The 14,782-nt window shown below is 44.4% G+C and overlaps 1 protein-coding gene across 1 annotated transcript in view; it reads right to left on the bottom strand.

The window, feature by feature from the left end:
* slc25a26 (solute carrier family 25 member 26) overlaps window positions 1–14,782 on the bottom strand; it is a 53,823-nt gene that overhangs the window by 5,229 nt on the left and 33,812 nt on the right. The window contains exons 6-9 of the mRNA XM_079341292.1: window positions 13,920–13,964; window positions 9,291–9,360; window positions 5,877–5,941; window positions 2,531–2,604 (exon numbers count right to left, since the gene is read on the bottom strand). Coding sequence (XP_079197418.1) covers window positions 2,531–2,604; window positions 5,877–5,941; window positions 9,291–9,360; window positions 13,920–13,964 — 254 coding nt within the window. The remainder of the gene's footprint in view (window positions 1–2,530; window positions 2,605–5,876; window positions 5,942–9,290; window positions 9,361–13,919; window positions 13,965–14,782) is intronic.

Genomic DNA, 14,782 nt, shown 5'->3' on the forward strand with positions numbered 1-14,782 from the left:
TGGCCGAAGTTGAGACAAAAGCTTCAGTCTTGAAGAAGAGAAGGGTGGAAACCTTCAGATGTTTGTGGGATCATATTTCTGGCGCTGATGAAGGAGCAGGAACAATGTGAGGCTATGTCGAAAGTTGGTTTTGCAACTTTTTCACAGGACAAACTTAGAAGGGGGTTGGAAGCTGAATGGTTCTTTAACTTCACAGAAGCAGATGGTGGTCGAGTCGTTATCACTCCTTTAATAAGAGGAGGGTGAACCTTGAAAACAAAAGTTCAGTCAAACATGATGTTTCAACATTTGCCTTGAACACATAAACCCCAAATGTGTTCCACACTCAGTGATCCTCAGTTTCATTATTTTCCTGTTCAAAGCACTTGTTTTTCCATTTTTAAACAATGCAGCAACACATTTCTTTTTCTCAAAGTCAATAAATTTTTTTTTTTACAGCTATGATGATTCAGGCTGAGATTTACAAAAAGATGAGAGACATCGGGGTGAACTTAGAAACAGATTAACTCCCTGTTTCATTTTTGTCCTTTCTTTTTTTTTTTAATTCTAAAACGAAGAATAAACAACGTTGGAAGTCGAACTGTGAAGCAGCTGATGTGAAGTATTCAGTTTCGTTTTAGTATGAAACGGTTGCGTGTTGCAGAATGAAACAGCACGATGTGCCATGACTTTTAAAGTCTAAAGTAAGCTATTTTTCTTTAAGTCCATTTTGATATTGATGAGAATTAAACTAATGTTTAATGAAGTGTCTAGTTAGGACTTAGTAACAAACTACATATAAGCAGCAGCTTAGTGGCTTTTTCACCCCAGAGACAAAGTTAGACTAACTAAACGACTTGAATACATTGCTCAAACTGCTTGAACTGGCTTTCTTTGGTTTACAACCAGGACCCTTGATTTAGTACATTCCAGGTTGACCACAAACTTCCAGTTTTGTTGTGTGTATGTGGTACCAACATGTCAGTTGTTTACTTTTCCTCCACTTTGGTTTTAATAAGGCACCGAGCGGACACAGCCTGGGGGACATGTTGCTTGTTAGTCTTTGTTTTGACACGATTCCTGCTGCAGTTTGGTTGTTTTCTAGGTTACTGAGGGAGGCCACTGTGAGCTCCTTTGCTCTCTGCTAACCCGGGGTCTCTGGGGCACGGCACACACATGGAAGCACTTTAGAGCTTCACTACACTGCAATTGGGCCTATTACCATAATTACAGCTTTAAAGCCCCAGCAATTTGTATCAGGCATGCACCAGCGCAACCAGCGGGCCTTTAGCCCTGCAGAGCTGCAAGCCCCCCTTTTTACCGTCTACACACTCTGCTTTTGTCTGCGCCGCTCACTCTCTTTTCTCTTTCTCATTTACATCAACATTAGGAGAGAAGAGGGATACCTTCAGGAGTTCACGATGTTGTAGAGCTTGTGGTGCATATTATAGGGTTTCATAATCTGGGAGGCTACTAGAGATATTTTGGGGAGATCCATAAGAAGAGAAAGAGAGGAAATCAAAGGTGTCTGTGTGATGTAGAGGTGAACAGACTCCTGTAACACTTGGTTACTATTGCAGCGGTGATTGTGAACTTCAGGGCACACTCACATTAGTCTAACTCAAACATGGTTCACTTCCCTGGCGAGCTTGGAAGAGGTGTGCTTTCGGTACGCTTCATGCACGAGCACACCGTCGACAGCCTTCACTATGGAGAAATCCCAGAGAGTTCTGTCTGTGTCCGACTTAAAGGCCTCAAAGTCAGTCAAGGAGCAGGCTTGACGTGGACTCGACCACAAGTCCCTTTTATTGATCTTCTTTTTTTTTTTTTTTTCATGATGCGTGTCTTGTTAACAAGCACACTTCCTAATTACCTGAAGTCATGTATATGTTTTACGACGTTATGTGCAGACCAGCGGGGGAGTTGGGAGAGGCACGGTACGAGACAACATTGTGCAAGTGCCCCCTAAGCCTTCTGCACAGGAGCTCCTCAGACTATGATCTCATCGGGAATGTTCAGTAGCCTCAGCCATAATCTTTATTATATTAAGAGTAGGGAACCCCCCCCGTTTGCTGAATGCAAGCTTCAATGTTTTATTTTTCTTCTGATTTGATTTCAGCACTGCAGCCTGGACAAACAAACAATAACAGAGTGTGTTGGTGGGACACAGGAGGAGGGCAGAGGGATGTCCCCGCTGGTGTTTGGCTCAAACTCAAACCGAATCTGCTCTGAGCATCAAGTGCATCCTCACTTAATGATGGCAGGTCTATCATTCAGTGCAAGTGAGGGCTTGTTTTAGTCCGTGCACATTACAACACAATGAAAACATTTGCATTAGACAACGTAGAGACTTAATCAATGGTAAGGTACTGGAAGCAGGCAGGAAAACCTTTTATGCATCTCGTTTTTTGTGTGTTCGTGTCACCCAGAGAGAGAAATCTGTCATCAAACTTGATTATGTGAGGGAGCAGAGCGAGTTAATCAAATCATGTAAAAGCAGAGGTTTTAAATGGGATGGGGTGACATGCTTTGAAGAGGAACACAAACTCACCCTGTAATCCCTCGGCTCTTCCACACGTCATAGAGCACCAGCGGGATGTTGCCGTTCGCTGTGGTCGACCCCGCCTACAAAAAGAGAGAGAGAGAGAGAAAATAGAGGTGTGATGATGGATGAATCGTCTCCTGCGCTTCCTGCTGCTCCAAAAGGACACCCTGTTTAGTCTTCCAAAGTTGAGCTTCCTCCACCCCCCCTCTATCTCCCCCCTTCACTTCTCCTCATTGACAGCTGTGTAGGCGAAGGTGACACCTCCAACACCCAGCCAGCCACTCGCCCACCCAAAAACGCACTCAACAGGTTCTCCTCCACGTCTCCCGCCACACCAGTCAGTCTAGAACTGTTATTTACACAATACGGCTTAGCCTGCAGAGAGTTTTTAATCCATCCATCGAGCTGCAGGACGGGGCCGGGCGAGGTTAAGTGAGGGTGTGTGAGCAGAGGGCGAGCGGGTGAGGAGTCAGGAGAAGAAAAAAAAGAAAAGACGGAGTTCACGCAGTAACAATGTGTGTGTGTGTGCGTGCGCACCAATCAGCAGCTACAGCTCACTGAGCATGTAGGAAACATGCTCAGTGAAAGTTGTAACTCCCAAGAACAAGATGAAGATTCCTGCATTTGATTCACCTGAGGAGGGGAAAAGACGCGTATTCCTGACTGTTCTGTGGGAGGCAGGGGGCTGACGAATGACTCTCCTCATCTGACTAGTTTTTCTTCTTTCCTTTACTGCTGTGGAATGGATGAAAAAGGATGTCCTAAACACACATGCACACACACACACACCTACACACACACGCACACACACACACACACACACACACACACACACACACATCTGTGTAATTTTTACTGATTTAAAAATATATAAAAATATAATACTATCTGCCTTCTTGTTGTCATGTTTGAACATTTAAAAAGTGACTTTAATGCAGACCATCTCCACGTTCAAAAAGCCTTAGAACCTCTTCACGCAGTGATGACTGTCAGGAAAGGTGTTAGACTGCTCTCGCCTAACGTGGACTCCTGTCTCTGCCACAGCTGGCTCCAGTCGAGTGAAGTGAACAAGAACCATGTCAGCCTGAGGAGAGGAGCAGCACTGTACGGTAGCAGTGTAAGGAGGCGTGAAGCAGCAGCAGGAGGACGTGTGGCGTGCCAAGCGTGGTGCCAGAGCGAGCCGCACCGGAGGGCGGTGTGGCAGGAGTCCTGTTCACGAGGGGTTGGACACCTCCAGCTGTGTCCTGGACATCAGCCTACTGTACAACACCGCTCTTTCATTCTGCCTGAAGGAGAAAAAGAAACTTCTCATTCGCCGCTGTCCGACGGAAAACCAGCGTTTGCAGGTTCCAAAACCCACATTTCCTCCGCTTAGTCCAATCCAAATCATCCGTAGCTATGAACAGCAGCCAGCTCTCTCTGTCTGTCCGTCTCTTTTTTAACCCTTCTATATGTCATCCTGTATGACAAGCAGGGACTTGTAGTCCTCTGTGGTGGGAGTTTGAACAACTGAACTTCAGTGGAACAGGATTTTTTTAAAAATCACACATTTGAGTGAAGTCAAGTTGTGATCCCATTTTTAACTGAAGGAACATTTTCACATGTAATAAGTACATTTTTCAGTTCATTTCTATTGGTGCTAAGATTATTTTATTACCTGATTAATTAATTCGGAGAAAGTAAAATACAAATATTTAGATAACTGATTTATCATGTAAGGCTGAACATTTGCTGCTGTTCTTTGCTGTGCACGTTGGTGAGTTTGTTACACTTCTAGACCGTTAATTCTTCATGATTGTCATGTAAGTATGATATTTGAGCATTTCTTTTTGAGGTTTGAGACACTGCTGATGGGCATATATTACAATATTTACGACATTGTGTGAAGGGATTGGTTTATTGTCAAGGATTAACCAAAAGGGGGAATAGTATGAAGTGGCAGGATACATTTTTCGACCAGCAGTGTTTCATAATGGCATAAAGATTTTAAGATGATACAGAAGGTAAGAAAAGATTTTTTAACTGCAAACATTAAGAATATGAAATGATCAACTTAATAAATAGCTTAACATAATGAAACTGAAAATGCTTTGACTTGCATATCTGTGTATAATCCTGGTTTTCAGTTTGCTCCCCAGGATGTTATCTTCTAAAAAGAAAAATCCTTTATTTTCAATGGCATGTAAGTCTCATATCATCCCACCTGTGCTGCCTTTATGGAAGTTGGCCTTATAAAGTTACAACCGAGCCTCGCTCAGGCAGCGCAGGCTGAGTCCTCTGCTGCTGGTAAATCACAACAGCTGCGTTTCAAATAGTGTTTACAGGAAGCTTTTGTCCTGTCCCGAGATGTTCCACGTCCAGCCAAACCTGTCCTCGCAACAGATCAAGAGTGAGTGTTTTGTTAATACCGCTATCCCATTAGTTGCTGTAGAAAGGGAGGGAACACTGTGTCTTCTTCAAGGACAGCGCTAGTGGACAGGGGTAACTCTGAACTCTCTACCCTTTGCAGACACACACAGGACATAGTGAGGGAAGCCAGACATACAGTGAGAGTGAGCCAGAAGTGAAAGAGGGGGGTAGAGAGAGGGAGGAAGAGGAGGGATACTTTTACAGAGAGAGAGAGAGAGAGGAAGAGAGAGAGAGAGAGAGAGAGAGAGAGAGAGAGAGAAAGAGAGAGGAATAGGGAGAGAGAGAGAGAGAGAGAGAGAGAGAGGAATAGAGAGAGAGAGAAAGAGAGAGAGAAAGAGGACTAGAGAGAGAGAGAGAGGAAGAGAGAAAGAGAGAGGAAGAGAGAGAGAGAGAGAGAGAGAGAGAGAGAGAGAAAGAGAGAGAGAGAGAGAAAGAGGAATAGAGAGAGAGAGAGAGAGAGAGAGAGAGAGAGAGAGAGGAAGAGAGAGAGAGAGAGGAAGAGAGAAAGAGAGAGGAAGAGAGAGAGAGAGAGAGAGAGAGAGAACGCGATGCGAGCGAGAGTTTGAAAGAACACACAGAGTTACCGGAGGGACACTGGTCCTCTGGTCCTCTGGTTCCCCTCTCAGTGACAAGCAGCCTTGAGATGGAAATTCAGGTCCTCACTCTAACACTAACCATGTGCACAAACATGTCCGTCTAACACAGCCCACAGTCTTCCTCAGCTGATTGATGTGTGTGTTATGTGTTTCTACTGTCCCGGCGCTACCTCAGCCCGCTCCGTCCTGCGTCCTCAAACTGTTGGAGTTTGCTCAGGCAGCAGGCCTGCTCAGCTCTCTGCCTGCGAGGCATCATCTGACAACAGTGTTTAAAAGTCGCTGCCAGAGGTGCACTGTGTGTGTGCGTGTTTGTGTGTGTGTGTGTGTTGGAGTTTAAGTGTGTATACCTTTGCGAGCATGATCCTGGTCTTCGCCACGTCAAGAGGAGTGGTAACTAAAGCCGCAACGGCACCTACAAAAGACACATCGACAAATTAAGCAAAGTGCAAACATCAGAGTCTCACTCTTTGAGCCTTCAGACGTTGAAAAAGAAGCCGTAAAAAAAAGAGCATCACTTAACCACACATACACTAACGCGTTAATTCAGAAAGAGCAGGGGAACTCCTCCAGGCCCTCTGTTCCATTAAGTTTATAAAAAAGATAAGATTCCCCATTTGAGACTTTTTATCCTACCACAAAAAGACCACACACACCTTCAACTAACACACATTTACTTATACAATAACACACGCGTCTGTGTGCACATGACCAACCATGAGAGGGAAAAAAAAAAAAAAAAATGCAAATTTCAGATGCATCTAGACGCAAGTGTGCACACTCCATCAATCAAGTTCTACCTGACACCCCTCTTAGCTGGAAACTGAAAGGGTGACACAATCACAGTAGGTGTCCCTACTGAGCTGTGTGTATCAGTCTGACACAAACAGACTGTAGCAGACTGTTCTAGTAAACATGTCCGTATGAGCCACAGTGGAGCAGAGGGACTGGGTTGGTACAGGAAGACATTTCCAAGTCACAGCCTCACTTACTGCAGCCTGTTTGGTTATATTCTTGGACAGCAGTGAAAAAGGATGCTTCACCCTCATAAATCTTTCTCTCGGAGCGCATAACTGGAGGATCTAAAATTGGCTGGAAGAATCATATGATGTGATGAAGTTTAGAGCAAAATCAGACACTGATGTAATCCCATCTCCAGCGATGGGCAGCTTGTTTTTCCGAGCCGGTTCAACCAGGGTCAAGTGAATCGTAAGTTAAAGCAGGGTGTGAGTGGAGGTATTCAGGATGATTAAACAGGCCTGTGTGAGCGTTTCCAGTGTCAAGTAGATTATGTATGAGTGAAAGAGGGGAGTGTGAAGCGAAGTGTACGGGGAAGTGAAATTTGAAGATCCCTGTTGGAAAGCAGCTCGCTCACAAAGGGACATGAACTTGATTCCTGCCCTGGACTCAGGAGCCCCCGTCCTAGCATCCCACCGCACCGTTCCTTTGCTCCTTCCCCCCTGCCTCCTCTGTTAGCATCAGTCTGCCCTTGAATTTCTAAGATTTCATGTTCAACCACATTAAAACTTGATCAACATAAGGGGTATGTAGGCCGTCAAACTCAGATAATATCTCATTTCATTTTCATGTTTTCAAATATTATTGCCGCTATATTATTAGCGGCAACATTTTTGCAAGTCACCCCCAATCCATCCAGACTTCTTCAGATCAACCCCTCACTTCTATTTCTACAAAAAGGTCTGGGTGAGTTTATGTGTAAACACAGTAGGTTGAGCAAGAGGACGGGTGGATGTTCACATCTAGCGACCACGTGGCGCCCGGTTTTCAAAGTTTCTGCCCAGCCCTTCATGTAAACTGTAAATGCGGCCAATAGCAAGTCACGTTGATATAAAGTAAATAAGTGTTGTCACAGCTTCTTCCGCTCACTTGCTGCTATTGCAGCATCCTTTCTGTGTCATACAGAAAAATTGACATTTTCAGGAAAACATGGCTGAAAAAGGATCCACATTCTTCTCAGTCTTTTACAGACTCCACTCTGCTCCTGATCTCAAGTCTTTCATTTTGATTGTTTCTCTGAAGCTCTCATTCTGACTCCCACTCATCTACACTTCCTGCCCCCTCTTTCTATTTTTCCAATTCAATTTCCTTCTTTCGTCTCCTTCTCTGCATTGACTGAGTCCAGGTAGGGTGGCGCAGGGCCACGTCTCAGCTCCTCAGGGTGCCGTTTTCTCATTCCCTCTCCTTTCCTTCACCTCCTTTTCTGTTTTTCCATGTTTCCATTGTCCCAGGAGCAGCGAGCTGAATCTCTCTTTGCTGTCTGGCACATTGTAGCGTCTTAAGAGTTATGGACTGAGAACTATGACTGTCCAACACAGACCGGTGTGCGGATCTGGTCGCCTGAAGTCTGTATTTTCATTGTGGCTCTGCTTTTTTATCGAGAGAAAGGTGAAAACTGAGGGGAAAGATTGATGATGCGACAGCTTTTTCTTTCAGAATAGTAGCGGTACATGCTAAGTATCTTTGTAAATCTGGTCATTTTTGATGAAATAAATCATTGATGTGCCCTTTTCACCTGACAATTCCTCTTAAACAGAGCACAAGCAGTGTCCTTAAAGTGTTTTAGACAACAAGACTAATGTACATGATAAACATTCATCTAATTAAACATGCACTGCACTCAGGGGTCTGATGTGACCCCTGCACGAAGATGGGAGAAGCTACACTCAGAAAGTGTGATGTCACCTGTTGAGCATTTTAATATAACATGAAGGAGGACAATGCATCAAGCTGCATGCTGCATGTGTGTGTCGGTGTGTGTGTGTGTGTGTGTGTGTCGGTGTCGGTGTGTGTGTCTGTGTGTGTGTTTTTGGAAAACTACATGCCCAGTTTGAATTCGCTGCCAGAAACACACAAAAGTTGGGACAGGGTGAAGTTTACCACTCTGATGCATCACTTTGTCTTTTACAGCATTTGGAAAACTGTAAAAGCCGTGATTATCAGGGATATCATAAAACTATATCCTTGATACCGCTTATACCTTCGTCCCATCATCATTTGAACATAAAACTCTGATCAAAGTCAACAGTCACTGACAAAGCCTGAATCTCACAGACTCTGGCTTCCTTTAAAGTTGGATTTTATGTTCTCCAGTTACTGTTTTACCCTTTTCCCTATTTGTCTTCTTATTATCCCACTCCCCTTCCCCTCTCTAGCTCCTTTCCGGCCCTTTCTCTCTCCCCTTCCCTCTTAAACCACTTCAGGCCCCAGTGCTCAGGAGGTCGCACAGCTGCAGAGGCCCTTGTGAGATCTGGCCCCTCTTCTCCCTGCTCTCTCCTCCTTCAGTTGTCTGTTTCTACATGGACACTCCTCCAAGCTGAGACAGAAAAAGTCGACTACACTTTGACTTTGATTTGCTGAAGAGCTCGAGAACAGTGATTGTAATAACCCTTTTTTTTTTTTTTTTTTTTAGACACGGCTGCTAACAGAACTGTAACAAAGCAATGTTGAAGAAAAGGATGGAATTTCCGGTTTCCTCCGTTCATCCCTTCTTCTTAACTTTGTTCTCATTTCTGCTCTGACTGTGCAACAGGATGTGATTTGTCAGCTGATCTCACCTTAGCGGAACAGAAGAAGAATGTGGCTTTGGGTAAACTTCTTCTGCCCTTCTGACGATCTATTCACCCATCCACACATCCATCCATTGATTCTAGCTATCCATCTCTCCCTTTTTTTTTTATCCTCCCTCTCTTTCCCCACTTCTCCATCTCCGCCTCTTTCCCAAAGCAGCATATAATCCCCTGCACCTGCAAAAGCTCCGCACACTGCCGCCTGCCAAGAGTAGAGCGTGTGACCTTGCCTCCATGACCAGAGAGTCTGAGAAAAAGAGAAAGAAAAGAGGATAGAAGAAGATGATGAAAGAGCGGGAACAAGGGGGAAAGAGAGAGAGAGAGAGAGAGACAGAGAGAGAGAGAAGACTGTAGTTAGTGCAGATATCAGACACATTGAAAACACATTGTGAACCTTGGTCCGGTCTGGGGTCTAGGCCCGCGGCTGGGAACTGGGCTGTCCAGCTATTTCTGTGTTGCCTTTTCTCCCCAGTGATGTCATGCTACTTGTTTCCCAGGAACAGGGACGGGACGAGAGGGAGGCAAGAGGACACGCTGCAGAGCTCCCTCTCTGACATGCTGTAGCTTTACACATTTAGTCTAGACACCATCAAGATCAGCACAGATTCATACAGTACATTACACACACATATCATTATCAGCTTAGTATTTTCTTAACCTCTATGTATGTAGCACAAAGGCACATGAGTTAAATAGTCGTGTTATGAATATACACTGGGGGTCTGAAACTCAGATTACATTGGGCCCGCGGGGTTGTTCTGGTAACACGGGGCCACATGAACACCACGCTGGAGAAATAAAAAAGAACTCAAACTGCAACCTAACACTCAAAAAGGTGAACAGTTAGTGTCCCTCTCTTGTGCTATCTATTAGCACACAGTTTCAGACGTTCAGGATTTAAACCCCTTCAGTCAGCAGGAGACAGCTAGAAGGAGCGTTTACCTGAACATGATTATCATGTGATTAATACAAGAGTGCATGTCTGCAGCCTGGAGCCCTCTCGTCTGGTACTGAGTGTCCTGAAGCCCTGCTCCCCCTGGAGCTTCGAGAGCTTCTGATTATCTAAAAAAAAGCTTGTGGATAATCTGCTCCTTCCTACTTTGTTTCTGAACTACAGGGTTACGGCAATTTTTTTTCAGTTTCATACTATCGAGTTATCACAAATAGAAGAAGTGATACAGATTTGAGTTCTGGTTATGTTGTTTTGCTAGACGGATAGATTGAAAGATACTTTATTAATCCAGAGGGAAATTCAAAGCATTCAGAAGCTGCTCACAAAGAAACAAATAGAGGCTACATAAAGGGAACATTTTTCAACCCGAGCAATTCAATTCTAGGTCTACCTGTAGAAAGAAATTAAACTTGCAGAAAGTTTCAAGTTAAGCCTGATAGGTTGTTTGATTAAAAACTCATATGCTATTTTGTCCCTATTGGCAACTAGACTTATAAATCTTTGAATATCTCATTTTACTTTTAAAAACTCTCAGACAGCTCAGTTGATTTTAAATTTGGGGTGTTTTTCTTGAATAATGGCAAACCTTATACAAATACGAAAATACATCAGAGTTTTATCAGGGACTTAATGGTGCATCATTTGTTGACATCATAAACTTTGACAACTGAATTTCTAAATTGCTTTTCAATGTCTTTTATTTGACCAGGTAGTCTCATTGAGACTTTGTAATCTCTTTTTCAAAAGAAACCTGGGTAAATCACAATAAACTCTCCAACTTAAAACAAAGAACAACGTGCGTCAACGAGGTGTATGAGCTTGTGAATATGAAAAACAAGTCAAATGCTTCTTACAAGTTCCTCGTCTGTGTGATATCGCTCACGTCACTGGACGGTTTCCCAAACGCAACTGGCTACTGAGTGAAACCACCTGATGTTTTTGTTTTCAGAATGAACGCTCTTTCCCCCACTCCCTGTTTCAGCAACACGGTGAGGAGACTGTCTATACAAGGTTATCCTTTGTATAAAATTCATGTGGACAGCTGTACGGCCTCAGGCCCTTAAAGGTATGAATACTTCTCAGAGAGAGAAAGAGCAATTTGAGCAACAGCATGGAGCGATTACTAATATTTGCTTTACCCTAACCCACCCTGAGCATAATCTGTTGTATGTTATCTCCCTCTCCTCCTACCTCACACACATGTGGACATCATGCTCAAGCCATGTGTGCATCCATGACACATGCACACACAAACAACAAGTAAACACACAATGAAAGAGAGAAAGGAGGAGACAGCCAGCTCTTGGATGTGTCATATGTATTCCATTAGAGGGCAGATTAAAAGGGAGATTTTTGTTTTCCACATCAAAGGCCGTGGCTGGGGGATTCCTCTCTGTCTCCCTCGCTCTCCATCCCTTCCCCTTTGTTTCATGAATAAATAATAAGTGCCAAACCTGGGAAAACAAACTTTTTGACCTGTGATCCCCTGTGTCAGGGTCAGAGTTTGCACCTGGACAGGAAGGAGGTGGTCTTTGTGCATGTGTTGGTGCATCTTGTATGTGTATCCATGTGCAGAGAGGGAACATCTGTAAGTGCATTACATTGGTTTATAGTGAGTTTCTGAAATGCCTTTTCATTCAAGATTCCTTACATTTTTTTTGTGTGGCTAATTCTTGGTGTTTAATCATAACCTACAAGTGTTACACCCTCCTGTTTTGCTAATGTTGTTTTTGAGGTCAGAGCAGATGGGATGAAGTGAAAATCTTTATTTCTTGTTTAGAAAACAACTGAGAAAAAAAAACACAATGTGGTGCAATTAAAGTGGGAAAAGAAGCGTGAGAAATACTCACAATGACACTCAAGTCTGCCGCAAAGAAGGAATTCGAATGCGGTGCAATGACCATCACAAAAGCCCCTTCGATATCTTTTCATTTGCCTGATGAAAACAGAAAAGTCTCTTGTCTGCGACTTCCCTCCATCACTTATGTTACAGACATAAAAGGGACGAGTTGAACTTAATGTAGTCTGAAGACGTTTGTCTGCTTTCTCCTGTTGGTTTTCTCCCTTTTCCTCTCTCTGACTCTCTCCCTGACAGCTGTGCTGGCTCTGGGTGAAGCGAAAAGAAAAAAAAAAAAAAAAGAAAAAAAAAGCTATAGCGCAGCACATTACTATCCCACAAAAGCAGATGGGAAATCATGCCACACACATGCACTCTCTCAAATTCTTTCACTCTGGCATATTTCAAACTCAGTGTGTTTATGAAAGCCTCAGAACATCAGGGTGGTTATTCTGATGGAATTTGTTATAAAAGTCTTTATTGCTGCAAGTAGTAACTTTTTTTTTGTCTGTTATATATCAACTAGTCAGCTGGTATCTTCTTTTGTAACTGAGGGAATGAATCGTTACTTAATGATGAGGAGGGGAGAGGAGAGGAGAGGAGATGAGGGGACAGGAGAGGAGATGAGGGGAGGAGGAGAAGAGAAGAGAGGAGAGGAGATGAGGGGAAAGGAGAGGAGAGGAGAGGAGGAGGAGAAGAGAAGAGAGGAGAGGAGATGAGGGGACAGGAGAGGAGATGAGGGGACAGGAGAGGAGAGGAGAGGAGGAGGAGAAGAGAAGAGAGGAGAGGAGAGGAGGGGAAAGGAGAGGAGAGGAGATGAGGGGCCAGGACAGGAGAGGAGATGAGGGGCCAGGACAGGAGAGGAGATGAGAGGACAGGAGAGGAGAGGAGAGGAGATGAGAGGACAGGAGAGGAGAGGAGAGGAGGGGACAGGAGAGGAGAGGAGATGAGGGGACAGGAGAGGAGAGGAGATGAGGGGACAGGAGAGGAGAGGAGATGAGGGAAAAGGAGAGGAGATGAGGGGACAGGCGAGGAGAGGAGATGAGGGGACAGGAGAGGAGAGGAGAAGAGAGGAGAGGAGAGGAGAGGAGAGGAGATGAGGGGACAGGAGAGGAGAGGAGATGAGGGGACAGGAGAGGAGAGGAGATGAGGGAAAAGGAGAGGAGATGAGGGGACAGGCGAGGAGAGGAGATGAGGGGACAGGAGAGGAGAGGAGAAGAGAGGAGAGGAGAGGAGAGGAGAGGAGATGAGGGGACAGGAGAGGAGATGAGGGGAGAGGAGATGAGGGAACAGGAGAGGAGAGGAGAAGAGAGGAGAGGAGAGGAGATTCCAGCAGTTTAGCTCTCCACCAACGGACGTGTCCAGATGGCCTGGAGAGAGAGGGCCTTTGACTGAGGGACAAAGAGACACTTGTGAATGACAAAACCTAACTCTCAAAAATGCAAAGACACACACAAACATAAATACAAGCGCACACACACACAGCTGTGCAGCGTATTGTTCGCCGTAGCTCGGCCGTAGCGCCTAACATCGATGGAATGCTTGACTGTCCGCCTCTTGTGCCCTTGAGACATGATGTCACTCTGACAAAATGCTGTCTTTTCAAAAGAGAAGCGTCTTTTTTTTCGGTGTTCAGGGACATTCAATTAGCAAAGGCAAGCTGAGGGACATGAGGGGAGAAATATATGAAATGAGATCGGAAAGAAAGATAGAAACGCTCGAATAAGAAAAACACACAGGGCTTGACGTGCTCATTGTCTCATTCGATGGTATTCGCGACAACCCATTAAAGAGAGGTGTTGAGTCCAATTTTGATTAGCCTCAATAATAAAAAGGAAAAGCTAAGTGTGAGCAGGCAGGGAATATGTCAGCAATCACACCATAACAAGTTTACAACAGATACACCGGTGAGAATCAGAACCAAACGTGGAGAGTGGACGGATCAAATACATGGAAAATAAAATCAAAGGGAAAGGAGTGTGTTAGACAAACATTTATGAAATAATCTTAAACATACCTTTAAATATTCCCAGAGCGGAAACTGCACCAGAGAGAACGGGATCTGAAAAACAAGTAAACAGAGAATGAATCATCACAATTATCTCAGCATCTTTTTTTAATGTTTTGTTTTCTTCTCCAGGTTCAAGTTTCATCTCCTGCGCTTGTCATCGCCACCACCTTTCTCTGTTTCCTCTCTCTGCCTGACTGCTCCCTTTTTCCTTCTCACTGCTGATGATTAATGAATGAGACGAGGCTGTGGTCTGGCAGTCCTGAATGGACGGACCAACGGACGAGTGATTGATTGTCCAAACTTGGAGAGAGGATTAAAGCGATGGAGGGAGGGCTTTAAAGAGATGGTTGGATCATGAGTGTTGCCACTGTTGCCATGCTAAGTCGCCCCGGGCAGGAAGTTACAGCGAGAGGAATCAACGTGCATGGCAAAGGGGCAAGACGACACAGAGATAGACCGCACACGCACACACGCACACACGCACACACACACACACACACACACACATCATGTCATCGCGCGCTGCAGGACAGGAAGGAGGAGAATAAACAAAAACAAAAAAGCAAAGAGAGAAATAAATCAAGTGACCCTGTGTGGTGTCATCAGTCTTTGATCACAGAAAAAAGAGCATCATTCACTCATCAGCTTGTTCTATCTGGCTACCTTTAAGACATTGGGGGGGGGAAAAAACACCCAACAAAATTATAAATGAAGCGATCTCAAACGAACACAAAAAAAGTGAAGAAGATTCACTTGACAGATTTGCAGAAAGAGCTCTCACAGGGCTCAACATAAAACCTTTTCAGAGCTTTAGTATGGGGTTTTATAACCTGCCATCTTTTCAAAATGTATAAAGACAACATCCACAA

The sequence above is a fragment of the Symphodus melops genome (assembly GCF_947650265.1).
Source record: "Symphodus melops genome assembly, chromosome: 4".
Taxonomy (NCBI): domain Eukaryota; kingdom Metazoa; phylum Chordata; class Actinopteri; order Labriformes; family Labridae; genus Symphodus; species Symphodus melops.